The sequence below is a fragment of the Brachyistius frenatus genome, unplaced genomic scaffold (genome assembly GCF_029030835.1).
Source record: "Brachyistius frenatus isolate BFR_SWC_R1_liver_20210118 unplaced genomic scaffold, ASM2903083v1 Contig_286, whole genome shotgun sequence".
NCBI classification, from domain to species: domain Eukaryota; kingdom Metazoa; phylum Chordata; class Actinopteri; family Embiotocidae; genus Brachyistius; species Brachyistius frenatus.
In genome coordinates this window covers 43,130-61,158 of record NW_027210885.1, presented here as the reverse complement: position 1 = coordinate 61,158, position 18,029 = coordinate 43,130, and the positions used below count along the sequence as shown (strand labels likewise).

The 18,029-nt window shown below is 41.9% G+C and overlaps 1 protein-coding gene across 1 annotated transcript in view; it reads left to right on the top strand.

The window, feature by feature from the left end:
- The window catches only part of LOC138635044 (ryanodine receptor 3-like), a gene marked incomplete at its 3' end in the record, with an annotated part of 103,603 nt that overhangs the window by 44,067 nt on the left and 41,507 nt on the right, over positions 1-18,029 (top strand). The window contains exons 18-39 of the mRNA XM_069722352.1: positions 24-142; positions 1,166-1,299; positions 1,596-1,837; positions 2,622-2,814; positions 3,392-3,608; positions 4,013-4,117; positions 5,745-5,848; positions 6,349-6,432; positions 6,702-6,861; positions 7,044-7,188; positions 7,601-7,806; positions 8,209-8,383; positions 8,993-9,201; positions 9,393-9,556; positions 9,711-9,759; positions 9,864-10,024; positions 11,162-11,324; positions 12,225-12,311; positions 12,653-12,879; positions 13,858-14,070; positions 14,912-15,518; positions 16,036-16,236. Coding sequence (XP_069578453.1) covers positions 24-142; positions 1,166-1,299; positions 1,596-1,837; positions 2,622-2,814; positions 3,392-3,608; positions 4,013-4,117; positions 5,745-5,848; positions 6,349-6,432; positions 6,702-6,861; positions 7,044-7,188; positions 7,601-7,806; positions 8,209-8,383; positions 8,993-9,201; positions 9,393-9,556; positions 9,711-9,759; positions 9,864-10,024; positions 11,162-11,324; positions 12,225-12,311; positions 12,653-12,879; positions 13,858-14,070; positions 14,912-15,518; positions 16,036-16,236 — 3,965 coding nt within the window. The remainder of the gene's footprint in view (positions 1-23; positions 143-1,165; positions 1,300-1,595; positions 1,838-2,621; positions 2,815-3,391; positions 3,609-4,012; positions 4,118-5,744; positions 5,849-6,348; positions 6,433-6,701; positions 6,862-7,043; positions 7,189-7,600; positions 7,807-8,208; positions 8,384-8,992; positions 9,202-9,392; positions 9,557-9,710; positions 9,760-9,863; positions 10,025-11,161; positions 11,325-12,224; positions 12,312-12,652; positions 12,880-13,857; positions 14,071-14,911; positions 15,519-16,035; positions 16,237-18,029) is intronic.

The window sequence follows — 18,029 nt, the reverse complement described above, 5'->3', positions numbered from 1 at the left end:
AATATTTTGTATCACCCTTTAAGGAATCCTGGAAGTCCTCCATTGTATCTTGGTAGAAAGCCCAGAGGCTCTGAACATCATCCAGAAAGGGCACATTAAATCCATCATCTCTCTGCTCTACAAGCACGGACGCAATCACAAGGTGGGTCAAAATATGAAGGCAGGAGCCTAAATATTAGGGAGACGTGTTTTGGAGCGGAGAGTGATTGGCTCCTGGTGCGAGCCAAGACTCCAAGTAGAACACTTGGATTATATTTAGACTGAATGTCATGATTTTTGAAAGACACAATCAAAATAAAGTAATAAACCAGAAAACCAAAATCCTAAATGGATTAAAAATAGAGACATTTGTCACCTGTTGAGGTCAAAATTTTAATGTTTAGTGTGACCTCACCTTACTTTCATCAGAGTCTAAAAGCTCAGCCGTGCTTTTAGCTGAATCTTAATGTGAAATTAGGTGAAGCCATAAAATACAAATATTTTATTATATGTTGCAACTGGAAGCAAATGTTTTAGGTATTTTTTCATTTTTGAAATGCAGGAAATTTCATGACGTTTTTCCTTAATTACAATCCTGTTTGAGTGGAATTTTATTTGTTATTTTCTTTTGAGTTAATTCAAATTCAAGTCTATTCACAATAGACAAATCCGAATTTGATTGAAAAGCACATTATAGCTCTACCTAGCTCTAGCCTTTATCTGAACCCCCGAATCATTTCTTCATCCTCTTTAATGCGTGACATCGTCTTGATTCTGACACCAAATTTACATATTGGCTCATAATCCTCAATCACTGTTAAACAAAAGTGAAGCTGACAAACTTGAACTCTAAAAACAGTCTATTTAAAACCTTTTGCTATGGCTTAAGTGTTTAGCTGCATTCCTGCTGTGCATTTTAAACACAGTGTTCAAATGTCACAGTCTCCTAATATTTACCTTGTAAATCGTACCAGGCATGAAATGGCATCCTTGTAAACAATAGCTGCTGATCATGATTGACAGGTGGAACCCTGTAGTCCTGCTGCCTTGACGGCCCTTCATGCTGCGTGCATGCGCTGCATGCGTCGCAGGTTACAGAGAATCTGAATGTTTTTTTATCTTAGTGTGTGAATGATTGACACATTTGTCCTGCCACAAGTGTTACCTTGACTTCTCTCTCTGTCAGATTCTGGACGTCCTGTGCTCCCTCTGTGTCTGCAACGGGGTGGCGGTGAGAACCAATCAGAACCTGATCTGTGACAACCTGCTTCCCAAGAGGGACCTGCTGCTTCAGACTCGACTGGTCAATGACGTTCAGAGGTAAAGAAACAGACGAGTGTTGGTGCAGCCTCCTGATGGATTTAGTTTTCACTCACAATATTTTAAATCCGCTTTGATCGTTGGTTAAAATGAGAAATATCAGTGTCTTACTGCAACCGATAGCACCCCTAAATCTCAAATTATTATCCCATTGCACTCAGTTGATGTTTTGAATGGGTTAAAAGAGGAAATTTGGGATCAATATTTGGAGCTAATTTCAAATATACCTAAATAACTTTTCCACTACCACTACTTTTCATCAGTCACCCGTCTTCATGCTCTGTTTTCCCCTCCAGTATGAGGCCCAACATCTTCCTGGGCATGGCTGAAGGCTCGGCTCAGTATAAGAAGTGGTATTTCGAGCTGGTCATCGACCAGGTGGACCACTTTGTGACCGGAGAGCCGACCCACCTGAGGGTCGGCTGGGCAAACACGAAGGGCTACGCTCCGTACCCCGGTGGAGGAGAGGGGTGGGGGGGCAACGGCGTCGGGGACGACCTGTACTCCTACAGCTTTGATGGGCTTCATTTGTGGTCAGGTGGGTTTCTCAACCTAATATTTCACAGGTGTCTGGTTTCATGTGAGTGTTGAGATTTAAAACCTGTAAGAAGACAAAGAGACACAAATTTTGTCTGCTCTACAGTATATAATAGGAACTGGTCAAATCCTTCTATACCAGTTTGTAACATTATTGTGTGTTATACAAAAAGAAAAAGACACATGGAAGGACTTTTCCCTGACAGATCTTACTATGAATAATGCAGCAGCCTGCTGTCCACTCTCTTGGCTGCTTGTTACATTTTCCACACAGTGAAGGACACACAGCACTGATACTGATGTAAAACTTCCACCATGAAACCTTTACCCGACAGACCTCCGTGAGTGGTTCTGAAAAGCCGTACACCTTCGCTAATGACTTCGATACACCTGCATGACACCTTCAAACACGCTGCAAGGCCTCTAACTCAAGTGCAAGGCTGATTGCAGAGATATTTATTTTTGCCTGCATCAGAGGAAAGAAGTTGCCAGTAATTTGGCTCAGCCAACTGTTGGCTCGGTGCTTCAGGGCTCTTCTCTTCTCTTCTCTGCCCTAAAAGCATACTGTAACACCTACTTCACCTCTCTTCCCTTCTAAATCTGCGGGAAAGACCCATCACCTCGCCTCATCCATTTCATGTCATTCCTTTTTAAAGCAATCATCTCCACCTCTCTGCTTCCCTCTCTTCTCCTCGCCGCGTCATCCTGCCCTACATTCGCAATGACTTTGCAGCCGTATAACAGCCATCCATCCTCCCTCTCTGTCTCCGCCCGGCGTTGTCTAGGCCGAATCCCGAGGGCCGTGGCCTCCATTAACCAGCACCTGCTGAACTCGGACGACGTGGTCAGCTGCTGTCTGGATCTGGGAGCTCCCAGCATGTCCTTCAGGATCAACGGGCAGCCGGTCCAGGGCATGTTCGAGGACTTCAACACCGACGGGTTCTTCTTCCCCGTCGTCAGCTTCTCAGCAGGTGTCAAGTAAGGCTCTGCGTTTATAATTTGGAAATCCACTGGAAAAGTATTTCCAACAGAGGTGCTGGTTGTTTTTTTTGTATGTTTGCAGCTTGTCAGCCTTTATCAGCAATATTGTAGTCCTAAATTTAACCTTTGCTAAGTCACATAAGTACAGTGTCCACTGTTTGTTCATAGCTTGGCATCTCTTTCTCCTTGTTTCATGTGTGTGCCTCTTCACTATTCCCTAAAAAATAAAGGTAACAATGCCCAAAAAAATAACCTAAACAAACACATAACTGAACTGATTTATGTCCTGTCATGAAGAAAAAAGAAACCCGACACCGTTCCCTGAAAGTTGTTGCTCACCACTTTAATTATATTTGTGTTAGAAAGTAGGAATACATTTATTGACTGAAAGATTTATTTCAGTAGAAGCAGGTTGGTAAAATCGCTGCCTTTCATCAGCTTTACTCTTCACTGCAGCCCCGGTCTTATGTGATGACAGAGGTCCGTTTGTTTGAAGTTATATTTGAGTAGAAATAAAATTCCTGATTACAAGGTGAAAGGATTTCATCCAATGCTGTGTCACCTCCCATCTCAGAGCCCGTTTCCTGTTGGGCGGACGCCACGGAGATTTCAAGTTTTTGCCGCCCACCGGTTACTCTCCGTGCTACGAGGCGCTGCTGCCAAAGGAGAAGATGCACGTGGAGCCTGTGAAGGACTACAAGAGGGACATCGAGGGGGTCCGTGATCTGCTGGGAACCACCAAGTTCCTCTCTCAGGCCTCTTTCATCCCCACCCCTGTCGACACCAGCCAGGTGAGGCGGAAAATTCAGGACGCAGCCAAGGACGAATGTAGATAATAAAAGAGCAAATGAAGATTTGCAGATTTCTGCTGTATGTCTGATCTGCTCCTTCTTCTTTAAGTATCGTTTAAAAATAAAATAAAAGCTCAGGAGGTTTAAGGAATCTCCCTTTTAAGATGAATTTACTTTGTGTCACACCCCTGTTACATAACATTTGGACCTGCAGCAGTTTCCCTGAAGCACAAATGCAAAATAGGTGCTCAGTTCTACAATCCCCAGCAATCAAACAAATGCATGGACAGAAGTAAAAAACATTTTTTTTTTTTTAAAGAGAGCGGTTTTCTTTTGTCATCTTATTTTTCCTCCCACATCTTTCTTCCAACTCTACCATCTGCTCCCTCCTCCTCATGGTGCAGATCGTTCTGCCCCCTCACCTGGACAACATCCGGGACAAGCTGGCAGAAAACATCCACGAACTGTGGGGGATGAACAAGATTGAACTGGGCTGGACCTACGGCAAGGTAATCCTGCTATTCATCCTCATCACATGCAGACTGTGACAAAACTCACACAAAAACACCCCGGGTGTGTTTGGAAAGGGGCGGTGATGAAGGTCATGTCCAGCCATCGACATTATAATGCTTGTTAATGGCTCATTAACTCGAAGATTTCGGTCCCTCAATCTACACGGCACGACCTACACAGCTACAGAAAAAGACTGTTCCACAACACTCAAGTGAAAGAAAGGAGATTTTAAAGCTTCATGTCAGTTGAAGAAGAGAAGAAAGGAGACAATGAAAGATGTTATAAAAGAGGAACACAATCACAGAAAGAAAGTATCTTTTACTGGGAAAAGACGGTTTTCCATCAAAGAGTTTTTACCTGGCGGGTAATCTGTCTTCATACATACACAATCAGTCTGTTACCTGCTGTAAGAAATCACTGTTTCGTTTAGTTTTCACTGTACAATGTTCTCCTGGAGCAAACACTTCTCAGAAAAAGCTTTAACAGAAAAAAATTGGAAAAAAATGGAGCTGATGATTATAAACAGAGTTTTGTTCTGCTGGGTTTATTTTTAAGGTAAATTACAATACAATTAAACGTAGATTTTTGTATTAGTGATTTTATTATTATTATTATTTTCAAACTCACCGAAAATGGTACAGAAATAAATTAAAGATAACTGCAGTTAACATCTTGTACATCTACAGACATTTTAATCGGTTCTGTCTCCACTGTCCCTCTATCTTTCTCCCATCATTTCACTGTCAGTCGATGCTCTTGTTCGCTGCAGGACAGCTCCGTTAAAAGTCCGATCACACACACGCAGCCTCTTTTGTGCTCTAGTGGTTATCAGAGAATCATTTCCCTCTGAGGCTTTTCGCCACTGCGGCCGTTTAACAAACTTAATGAGTGTCTCACCTTCCAAAGAGTATGACAATCACATTAATTAAGACGTGAGGACGCTGCACTCGGGGTGTTAACCCCAGATCTTACAGTTTATTAAGGACAACATTTAGGTCCAAACAGCTGCTCGGTGTTTAATTTTGCTGTAACAAGCTCAATGAGTCAATGAGGTCGGAGTGACGTTGCACTCGATCCAAGACCGACACATCTTTGGACGAGCAGCGGATATTTTGGCAGGCGGGATGATAATAAAGTTGGATGCAGCGTCGTTGTTTTCATTTCTTGCCCTTGCTGTACGTTGCTCATACCTTATGTGCACCACAGCTATTGCCAACAGCAGATAGCACATTATCAGAAGGAGTCACTGGCGGCGTCTTATTGAGAGTCTTCGTGCAGCAGTAAATTTTCCTTTAGTCGACTCTCTCGGAGAGAGCTGAGCTTCCCTCCTCTGTGACTCTGTTCTTTAAGCTCATTCAGGCTTATCTGCGCTTCATTAGAAAAATTAACACCTCAGGCTTAAACCAGTCAAAGACTAAAACAAACATATATAATGCATCCGTGAACATCCTCTGCAGATAAAATTGATTACAGCCCCGATTTTATTTTCTGAATACCGAGCGAGGCTTAATCTTTTTAACTTCGGGGTGTTTTTGTCTTTAAATCTGTAACAGTTAGAGACGCTTATAAACCAAAAGCCTGAGTGCTGCGAGACGAAGCGTGCAGTAACTGCTTTCTCTCCAGGTTCGTGATGACAACAAGAGGCAGCACCCTTGCCTTGTGGACTTCACCAAGCTGCCTGAAACTGAAAGGAACTACAACCTGCAGATGTCGAGTGAAACACTTAAGTAAGGCCGGGCAGTTCGCTAAATAATCCAATTACATATTCATGGAACTGCTGCTGCTCCCTGCTGAATGCCGCGCAAGAGCAGATTCAGACTAAGATTAAAGCCCTGCTTGTAATGACTTGCATCTCCTGAGTGAATTACACTATTGATTTTTGAAGAAATATTGGGATCCAAAGCTTATTTGAGCCAAATACTGAGTCATCTCACTGTAAAAACATTTGGCCTGGCTCGATGAGGGCCTCCTCTTACAGTGAGCTTCAATCAGGTATGCAGTTCATCGATTACATACTGTATCCACACAGCCAAAGCTGAGTGCTGCTCATATTGTTGCTGCATCGATTCACTGAGATTTATCAATGTCTAATGAGCTGCATTAAAAATCTCCCTCAGTGGATTTCTTTCTGCTGTAAGGCTCAGACTTTTTCATCTAATGAGGTGTAATAGGGCTTGAACATTGATATTATCACTCTCCCTGTTTCATATCTGTCTTTTCTCCTCAGGACCCTGTTGGCTCTGGGATGCCACGTTGCCCAGGTCAACGTTAATGCTGAAGATGATCTGAAGAAAATCAAATTACCCAAAGAGTACGGCATCTGTCTATGAATTCAATTCAACATAAGAATTTTCTACCTGCAGTTTATTATTTTCGTTGGTTTTAATGATTTTTTTTTTTTTTTAATTTTTTTTTTTAATCTATTGCCCAAATTTCGAATTTGTTAAATTTAGTAAAGCAAACATGATGCATTTTACCGTCTATATGTGATCAAATATATTCTTGTTGAAGTCATGTAGATGTCAAGGTGCAGTGCTTTCATCTTTATCCTCTGATCTTGTCGTGTTGTATCGTCTGCAGCTACATGATGTCTAACGGGTACAAGCCTGCGCCACTGGAACTGTCTGACGTGAAACTGAATGCAGGTCAGGAGGTTCTAGTTGATAAACTGGCCGAAAATGCACACAATGTGTGGGCCAAAGACAGAATTAAACAAGGATGGACCTATGGCATCCAGCAGGTAAAAGTTATGACTCTTTCTTAATGAGTAAGAAACTGGCTTTAGTTTTCAAATACTTTTATTAGAGTAACCTCAGATTATTTTACCTTTTTATTTTATTTGCACTGTAATAAATGACTGTAGTCTGTCGGCATGCTTCCTCTTTTTTTTTTTTATTGTTTGGTTGTCTTTGTTTATGGCAGGATTTGAAGACCAGGCGTAATCCTCGCTTGGTGCCGTATGCTTTACTGGACGAACGCACCAAAAAATCTAACAGAGATAGTCTGCGAGAGGCCATCAGGACTATGGTTGGATACGGGTATAACATCGACCCTCCAGACCAGGAGGGTGAGACCAGCACGGAACCTTTAAAACCTATATATACACTTACTTAAATATAAATAATATAAAAATTTCAGGGCCATTTGCTGTTTATTATAAGTGTCGTCACCTAAATCTAAAGACGCCTGATGAATGCTCATTTTTATCTGTAAGCTTTCAGTTAATGTTGTTGAATGTTCAGGGGTTACTTTGTTGATGAGCAACATACATATTTAGTATTATTATGCTGTACTACAGTAAATACTACAATTTAGTAACTCTTAGTTAGCCTATGCAATATTTTCACATATTCAAATCCCGCAAAACAACTTTCTCCTAACCTTTTTTTATTTCAGCCTGTCATTTGTTGGAAATATCAGCATGTGTGTATCATTCATGTTAGAGGCTCAGTTTTGCCGTTCTCTCTCTCTCTCCACAGCCTTGCACACATCCGATGATCAGAGCATTGAGACCATCCGCTTCTTCCGCGTGGAGCAGACGTACGCGGTGAAGACAGGGAAGTGGTACTTTGAGTTTGAGGCCCTTAGTGGAGGAGACATGAGGGTCGGCTGGGCCCGACCGGGCTGCAGACCTGACATGGCGCTGGGAGTGGACGACCAAGCCTTCGTCTTTGATGGATTAAGGGTGATCCACATGTGTCCTTTCTTTTAACCTTAAGATGACTGACAGCGAGAAAAGAAATTATTTCGATTTTTGAAGGTCAAAGATAGACAGTAGTTTTGATTTAGTGTACATTTTCTGGACTGAGCGGTTTTAGTTAGGAATCCAAAAATAACAGCAGTATCTTTGTATTTAGAAAGGTTTTTGTGGAAATCACATAAAGTTGTATATTTTTTCATAATTTTGTTTGCTGATACAAATTTTCTAAAACAAACAAACATATAGATATTATTATTAATATGACTCTTATTGTGATATTTTGACTAAACATACATTCACAGTCACGCTAGCTTCAGCAGGGTTTTCATTTAGTCAGTAAATTTTGCAAAAACAAACATATTTTTGTTGTTGTTGTTGTTTCTTCAGGGTCGACGTATGCATGCAGGCAGCCGCTACTTTGGACTTCCGTGGAAGGAGGGCGACGTGGTTGGTTGCATGATCAACATGGAGGACAAATCCATGATTTTCACCCTGAACGGAGAGCTCATGATCACTGGCAAAGGGTCTGAGCTTTGCTTCGCTGACTTTGAGACGGAGGACGGTGAGGGCTCCACACTCCAGTCAACTTAAAGTGCTTAGTCATTCATTTATTCTGTGCGTGTTTCCTCCACGGTGTCTCCAGGGGTAAGCCTGGGCTTGTTTGTTTGCATGCGGCAAAACAAAACAAAAAAAGTACAGTAATGCTAACAATGTTGCAATTTAATGAAGTCCATTGTGTCTTTGGCCCATTACTCTGTCAATGAACCATCAGACAGGGTAGACAGTCACATAGGAACAATAAAGATATTAAAATGAATTGTTAGATGCTGGTTTCTGCTGCAATATAGAGTTCGCAAAGTGCTGAAACACTGATGACATTTATGTGCTTTTCTGGGAAACAGTTGTGCTAATTTAAAAGTTTAATAATTTTTAGTACCAGAATTTTTTTTTTTTTAATTTCTTTTTAAACATATATGGCTAATTAAATGTAGCTTTTAGGGGTAGGGAAACTAAGTTATGATGGTCCAACTTTGTTTGAGAAGGAACCTTTAAAATGTCAACATGGAATGAAATGACTGACGTGCCATATTTCAGAAATCATTAATATTTTCTCACTATACGTCTGTCAATCGCAGGTAAAAACCCACTAATAGACCCTACCCTCCTTCAGGTTTCATCCCGGTGTGCAGTCTCGGCATGTCTCAGATCGGCCGCATGAACCTGGGCAAGGACGCCAGCACCTTTAAGTACTACACCATGTGTGGTCTCCAGGAAGGTTTCGAGCCGTTTGCCGTCAACATGAACAGAGACATCACCATGTGGTTCAGCAAGCGCCTGCCCACCTTCTTCAACGTACCTCAGGACCACGTGCATATTGAGGTAGAGAAGTATTCTCACTTTTGTTATTATTTATATCATCTGATCTCTGGTGTTTTGGCCATTTTCTATCTTACTTGACACTTATAGTCATAACTAACAATGCGACTGGATTGGATGGACTTATTGATATTGCTGCTCTTCTTCTTTGGGTTTTTTTTTTTATTCCCTCCTCCTGACTCCTAACTCCTCAGGTGACGAGGATCGACGGAACAGTGGACAGCCCTCCCTGCCTTAAGGTCACCCACAAGACTTACGGCACCCAGAACAGCAACAGTGACATGGTCTACTGCCGACTGAGCATGCCTGTGGAGTTCTACTCTGCAGACAAGCTGCTGGACGAATCACTGAAACTCAGGTCGGACGTTCAGTGAGGCAGCTGCTTTCTGAAACTGTTCTAATAGGATTGACAGACTCAATTTGTACTTAAATTCTCTGTGTGAAATGAGCTTGTCGTTTCTAAGATGCACGCAAATCTCTAAAGCGGTCCGTTTTTTTTGTTTTTTTTGCAGCCACCCTCCGAAGGAAGATGGAGGTGTCAACTACGGAAGCATCACAACTGTAAATCAACCTGAAATTTCAGAGTTACACACGAGATCTGAAAAGAAAAACCTGAAAAAACTAAAAAAATGTCCTCTCTGTCTGTCGTGTTTTTTTTGGGGCAGTACTACCACTCAGTGCGAGTGTTTGCTGGACAGGAACCGGCCTCGGTGTGGGTGGGCTGGGTCACACCCGACTATCATTACTACAGCAAGAACTTCAGCCTCAACAAGACGCGTACAGTCACCGTCACCCTGGGAGACGAGAGGGGCCGCGTCCATGAGAGGTACGTTCCCTGCTGGAGTTCATATGAAGTTTGTGAACCCTGTTGTTGTACACGGCCCTTTAGGACGCTGCAGGATATGTCTTATGCATTCTGCTTGATCATTACACCTTCTCCATTCCCTTTCATTACTTTTTGATTTCTCATGTTTTCTCTTGATGTGTTAGCACGCTTCAGGCAGAGTTTGAAGTAAAAATAAAGCTGGTCCTTTAAAGTAGGTTAGTGCTGTGTGTTGCAAGAGAGTGTACTATGTTGAAATATGGGTGAATGTCGTAGTGTTGTGAGAGAACCCAATTCGACACAGACGCCCCAAACAAATATTACATTAGATTTGATTTTTTTTTAATATTAACTTATCCAATGTTTTTCCAGAAGACAAGCTCTGCTCAGTCAGCAAATTAATGTAAATGAAAAAAACAAAAACAAAAAAAACAAACAATAATAACTCTACAATTAGAATCATGATATGACATTTTGTGTGATTATCTCCTTTGCAAACAGGGAGCACTGGATGAACCTTCCATAATCAAATATGGGCAGAATAGCCACCATTAAAATTACAACTATTGCAATGCCTGGTCAAAATAGCCTGCTTGGCAGTATGATTGCCTGGCTTGTGCTATAGCTGTGTAGCTTTCTTGAGTGTGCAGTGCGACTCAGTGCCCCCGCGACTCTGCACCAAATTCGACAACGCATATCCTCGGGTCCCAAATGACACACTCACCAAGTTTGAAGCAGATGGATTGAACGGTTGTCGAGATATGCGAGGGACAAACATACATACGTACATACAAAGAAAGAGTACTTGCATTATAATATAGATTCCCCCAAATCAAACATACAATAATCATGTTAAATAAAAATGTGTGGCAGACCTTTGATTGACACGTATCGATTTATCTTTTATCAGCTGGTTTTCATCCTTATTCAGTATTCAGGGGAGTAAAAAAGGAAGAGAGCATCTGTGAATAAGAATGAGGCAAAAGTCACAAGTCAACACGGATCGATAAATGTTGACATCATGTAAATACATTGCACACGAGTTCTTTGTTTTTCAGCCGTCTCCGTTGTCCTGTGCGCGGTCACATTCACGTGTGTTTACAAGTGCTGGTGCTCATCGTTGTGCTTATTGTGCTGCAGTGTTCAGAGGAGTAACTGCTACATGGTGTGTGGAGCAGACGCCGTCGGCCCGTCTTCCTCCAGCCGCTCCAACTCTGACCTGGAGATCGGCTGCCTGATCGACCTGGCCACCGGCCTCGTCTCCTTCACTGCCAACGGCAAGGAGCTGCCCACCACGTATCAGGTAAACAAGCACAAGTGTGACGCAGAGGAGCGAAGCACAAACTCCAGGATGTTCTTTTAATGACTTCTTTCTCCTGTGGTAAATATATATATATAAAGTAGTTTTCTAAACCAGTCTGGAAGGAGTGGAACGTTGTTGAAATTAGAGTATCTACCCCTCAATGCTTTGCTCCATCACTAATTATATTCACCATTTTTGGTTTAATAAATCTTTCCAAAGACTCACCCCATATTTGTATTACCCACACGCACTGATAAAGACCCTCCATTCTCTCTTCCTTTCAGGTAGCGCTAACAAATTTGCACTGCAGTAAATTGGACCTGCAGAAAGGTAGTTAGGAAATTATACAGCTGAATTCTCATCTTTTATTTTATACCGGAGTCATAACGAAGACAGACATCTGCTCAGTAATCCTCGTCTCGCCTTGCTGATCTCCAGGCTTCATCCTGAATACCTGACTATACGTTGAAGCGATGCCCCGAGAAGCTTCCATCATCCTCGTCTATTTCTCTTCTTTGTCTCTGTTATTGTCTGCTGGTTTCCTCTCTTCTATTCTCTGCCTGACGTCGTCGTGAATTGGCATTTTTTTTCAAAGGGGGGGGAACCCCTCTGAGGGAATCAAGAGGCTTTTAACTTGATGAAAAAGATTTTTGTCCTATTACCGCATCAAAGCTCAAACGTTTCTGTTCTCTCTCTTCAATCCGTGATCTTTATCATTGAAACAACTAATACTAATGCAACTGGGCTTGGGTGGAAAACTCCAGATAATCCATCTGCTTAAAGGTTTAAATACTTCTGACATTTTGTTTTTAATACAATTTTTTAGGTGTTATGAATTTGCTATGAAGTTAGGATTGAGTTAATATGTGATGTGGATAACTTCACTATGTTTATTTTCAGGTGGAGCCAAATACCAAACTCTTCCCAGCTGTGTTTGTACGCCCCACCAGTGCAAACCTCTTCCAGTTAGAATTTGTCAAGATCAAGGTTTGTTTTTCTCTCCAAATCAAACAGGGGAGTTTTAAGCATTCTCATTGATTCATACCATGGCCATTCGCTTCACCTCCCTCACAGTAATTAATAGGTCACTATCATATGTAGAAGCATGGGGCCTTGTACATTTTTTATGTCACTTCATTTCAAATAGTCATGCACTGGTCAGCAGGCCCAGATATTGCAATAATTGATTTAATGTTTTCTGTCTGTGCTTGAAGTGTCAAAATGTCAATTCAAGAGACTGTAATTTTAACACCAAAAGCACGCAATACACCCACGAGTTAATATAGTTTTAATTCTTGAAACGTATCTGATTTTCCTTCTGGTCTCAGGATGCCATGCCGCTCTCGTCGGCCATATTTAAGAGCGAGCACAGGAACCCGGTGCCACAGTGTCCGCCACGACTGGATGTGCAGACCATCGTGGCCGTGATGTGGAGCCGGATGCCGAATACCTTCCTCAGTGTGGAGACAGCTCGGGTCAGTGAAAGGCACGGCTGGGTGGTCCAGTGCCTGGAACCTCTGGAGATGATGGCTGTTCATATACCGGAGGAGAACAGGTAACAGAACAGAATATATGAACACTGTCACCTGCAGTAAATGACTGGTTCAGTTATACAAAGTTATGTTGTGTTGATATCATCTATACATAGGTCATACTTTAGCTGTATGGGACTCCTAAGCGGTGCCTTTTTGCCATCGCAATCATATGTTTTTCAAAGACTTTTCATAATGTAACTGTAGGACACATGTTTATAGGCCGGTCTGTCTCTCAGTGGTTTTAGCCATGAGTCAGCTGATTCAGGTACACCAGCAAGTTGTTTCCTTTAATATTCATTTCTCTTAAACTAGGCTAACAAAACAGGGCTGGTTTAGGGCTGATTAACTACGAAATACTGACTTTAAATGTTATAGCAAATGGTACAAATAGTAAAGCACTTTTTTTAAAAAAAAAAATTTTTTTTACCTTTGTTAAATGTTTTGCCTCTTATTCACCCATTCACACACACTCACACACACTAACAGAGCTGCCAAGCAAGGTGCTCACCTGCCATCAGGGTTCGATGTCTTTCCCAAGGACACTTTGGCATAATTAGTGGACCACCCACCCCACCATCTGAGCCACAGCTGCCCATAATGCAACATTCTATAAATACCGTAGTTACACTTGTCATAACTTAGATTACCCCAACTTTTCAAAACCTAATTTCCATGAAAAGCTGTCATCTCATATCCAGACGAATATATCATCCTTTTCCTCCAGGGCAGTAGAGAAATCTCAGCTTTATATCTGTTTTTATTGTAATTTTTTTTTTTTTTTTTTTAGTCAGGTGGTGTGGGACTTATTGATAAAATCAACGTGTGAAAGAGTAGAAGCTGTCTGACAGATTCATATCGTCTCACGGCTTACGTTGTAATATTGTTTAATCCCTTTTGTAAACAATGACATTCTGGTTTGCCAACTAAGCGCACACTGCAGCAGTGTAAACGGCTTCTGTGGTTGACACAATCATATTTTCTTCCTGTCCGTCTTCCAGGTGTTTGGATATTCTGGAGTTATCCGAGCATGAAGACCTACGGAAGTTCCACTACCACACGCTGAAGCTGTATTGCGCCCTCTGTGCTCTGGGAAACACGCGCGTAGCTCACGCCCTCTGCAGCCATTTGGACCAATCACAGCTGCTCTACACCATCGACAACCAATACCTCTCCGGCATGCTGAGGGAGGGCTTCTACAACGTCCTCATCAGGTGTGTTAGCTGGACTGTCAATCACTGGGTTTGAATTTAACATAATCAAATAATATCAATTTTTTTGAATTCTTGTCATTTGGAAAATTGTCTTATTTGTCTGCATGTGAGCTATAGAAGAAACACTGGGGAAAACAATGAATGCTTTTGTCAGTGACACAAAGTTAACATCTACAATACTGCAAGTTCTAGACTTTAATAACCTCAACTGTCATGCACAGAGAAAAAGAAGGTTGGCAATATTTTTAGTCATCAGTAATTGAATGATAATCTTAAATACAATTATTTCTTATTACTGTGTCAATTCCAGCAACATTAACTGTTAAATTGATGGAGCGGAGCACGAGATCACTGAGAAAATCTGTCTTATAAATCATAATAATGGTTCAGTGATGTGTTTATATTGCCTTCTCACATCCAGTGTAATTAAGGCTCTCTTTTCTTCACGTTATGTCACATAATAGAGCAAAATCACATTTTGTACTTTAATGACGTCGTCCCTTCCTCCATTATCAGTGAAAACACACTTTTATATGGACGGTATAAACAACTTTTTGGCCTGGTTTTGTTTGAGAAGTTTAAGTTGGAGAACTCAGTAGCTGAGTAGCTCGTCAGGTAACTGCTGAGTCATGGGTATTGATCAACAACCCTCCCTCAGATATATTATGGTAATTCTGTTCTATGAGGCTGTAGAAGTCTTACTAATAGCACATTTATACTATTTAAGGAAAGGTTATTGTTAGTACTACATCTAGAGTCCTGAGTCATTATTTGCTGGTACGTGTAATGGCCAGTTACCTCGGACAAATGCAGTGATTGATCTAATTCTTCTTATTACCAGCATCCATCTTGAGACAGCGAAGGAGGCTCGCCTAATGATGAACAACGAGTTCATTATCCCCGTGACGGACGAGACGAGGTCCATCAAGCTCTTCTCCGACGAGTCCAAGCGACACTCGCTGCCCGGCGTTGGCCTGAGCACCTCCCTCAAACCTCGGGTCAACTTCTCGCCCGTCGGCATCATCAGCACAAAGCGCCACCAGTTCCTTTACAGCCCCCAGATCCCCCTGACCAATCTGAAAGAGAAGGCCATCAGCATGCTTACAGAGGCCGTGCAGGGCGGAGGGCTCCACATCCGCGACCCGGTGGGCGGGAGCGTCGAGTACCAGTTTGTTCCCATCCTGAAGCTGATCGGAACGCTGCTGATCATGGGAGTCCTAACCAGCGACGAGGTGAGGCTGATCCTCCTCCTCATCGCCCCCATCGTGTTCGGCGAGGCCAAGGAGGGCGAGGAGGAGAAGGGGGACGAGGCGGCGGCGAGGGAGAAGGAGGAGGTGAGCAAGAACGAGGAGAAGGCCGTGGAGGCAGGCGAGGAGGAGACCAAAGAGAGCAAACCGCCCGTTAAAGGCCTGCTGAAGAAGTCGCTGCCCGAGTCCGTCAAACGCCAGGTGATTAAAACGGTCATGAAAAAAAAATGCATTTAATTTCAGTGATTAAGAATGAAGATCGAAAATACCGACATAAAACCAAGTCCATCAATTTATCTGCCATGGTTTTAATTAAATTTAAATTTTGTCCATCTTATTTGCCTTCATCCGATTTGGTACACTAATTCCTCATTTGTCGGCAGTTAAGAGCTTCTATGATTTATTTCTTGCTGAGTAGTGACTGCCTGCGTGTGAAGGAAGGTGGTGGCTGAATACTAATGTTCTTGTCAACGACAAAAATCTTCACAATGCTGTAAACATTAAGCCTTGATAAACACAATTTTTAATCCGTGGATGATGGAGGTGGAGACGGATAATCTCTGGAAAATGGCAGTAATAGGCAACATTTCTCACTGTAAGAAGTCATAAAACTTAGGAAAAAAAAACCGGATATTGCAATAATAATTCAAAACCCACATCGAATTGTAGAGACAAAGAAAAAGAGAAAGGTTTTTAAATGGCTTTCTGTCCCTTTCAGATGTGCGAGCTGCTGCACTACTTCTGCGACTGCGAGCTGAAGCATCGCATCGAATCCATCGTCTCTTTCTCCGACTCCTTCGTCTCCAAGCTGCAGTACAATCAGAAGTTTCGCTACAATGAGCTGATGCTGGCTTTCAACATGTCCGCCGCCGTCACCGCCAAGAAGACCAAAGAGTTTCGCTCGCCCCCACATGAGCAGGTACAGTACGCTGCGGTGGAGAAAGTGTATCACAAATTGTTTACACTCTTTGTAGAGATGTATTTTATGTTCAAGGTTGTTTTAGGTATTATACAGGAACAAAAAAAAACAAAAACTGGAAGGACAACTTGGACCACGGGATGAAAAAAAAAAAAAAATCAATGACCTTGAGTGCTGCAGAGTCTGAGGCACAGACTGGAATAAGGGCTTTTGTAGTTCTCCAAGTGCCTTTTAGATTTCAGTTGTTTTTTTTAGCTTTACTTTCAGCTGGGTTCCCCAAAGGGTAAATTGGGCCATATGTGCCGCTAAATTGAACTTGGAGAAAGCTAAACATCTGGCATTCAAGAGGAGATAAATTGTTATTAGACCCAAAGGGGAAAATATTTGTCACAGTGTGTTCAAATTTTTAAAATTTCAAATATGTTTACAGCTCAGGATTCAGTGAGAAACACTGTCTACGATGCACTTACTCACAGGTCGGCCTTAAAGTTGTTTCTAAGGTCGGTGACGGTTGTGCCAAAAACAAAACGAGGCAAACAGTAGGTGTTGCTGCTGAGAAGCCTAAAATCAAACTGACAAACGGAGCAGTCGCTGCTATCTAAACCTTTCAGACCAAAATATCCTCCTGCGGATTCACTAACTCTCACAACAGATGCTCAAGCAGTCTGCCTCTTTTACTTTTGTGAGGTCAGACTCAGGTTTCATTATGCCGTGACGGGGCAAAGGTCAGTCCGGGGTCAGAGTGGATTGTGTAACGTTTATTGTTATTTGGATCCGTATTAGTGGTTACTCTCCTTCAGTTATGCTTGTCATCGGCCGAGGCTGCTGGAGGACCTTCCATAATGCGTTGACCTCCTCTCTTGTCTTCTCCTCTCTTTCACTCTCTATGCATTTATATGCCACCATTGCATCTCGTTATCTTTATTCGTTCTCTCTGAATTGTCGGGTTCCTCTTTATAATGTTTTAAAATGTTTTCTATATTCATTGCCCCGAGATGATTTGTGTTGTGATTTTCCGCCACATTAATCAAAATTAATTGAAACATTTTATAGTCACTAAGTTGTTTATACAATGCATATGTTCGGCTTTCAAGGAACGGCTTGACCAAGTTGCTTTATTCTCATCATTCATTTGTTGATGATTGAAACACTCGCTGTCCAAAATCAATGGATTCCTCTATTGTAGTTTTATAAAACTCACTTTTGGCTTCCTTTTTTCATTTCTTTTTTTTTTTTTTTTTTTACTATTTCCTTGTGATTAAGTACTGAATCTCACTCTTCAGTGGCTCACTATGTCACAAAATTCACAGATCCCCTTGTGGCCACCACACGTTTTTAGTGTTTCAAGTTCAGTGTGTAGACAGATTGCTGTTTTGTTATCATCAGGCCCCATTTTAACATCAATTTATTTTTCATTATTCTTTGTTCCTGCCCAGTAGTCCTGAAGTCTCAGTCATTTCTTTCCTTCGTGTTCAGATCACTTAGTACCGGGCCGAGTAGTGTTCTCGAATGCAGCACAGCAGCGAGTGAAGTTTAATATATGCTCGACTGCTAGGCATCCGTGTTCGGAGTATTTAATTCCAAATCCTCTGACTTATTTAACACTGTAGATAGGAACTTGTCCACAGCTCCACTCTGATCCCTGAAAAATAAGTGGTGGTGGTCAGCAGCAGGTGTTTCCTGTTTATTAAAAAGCTCTGCTAGAAATAGACATCAGAATAGCCTAAACCAGACTGTGCATTTGCGCAGCCTGAGGATGCATCTCATTTATATTTAGTGTTTTATAGTTAGCT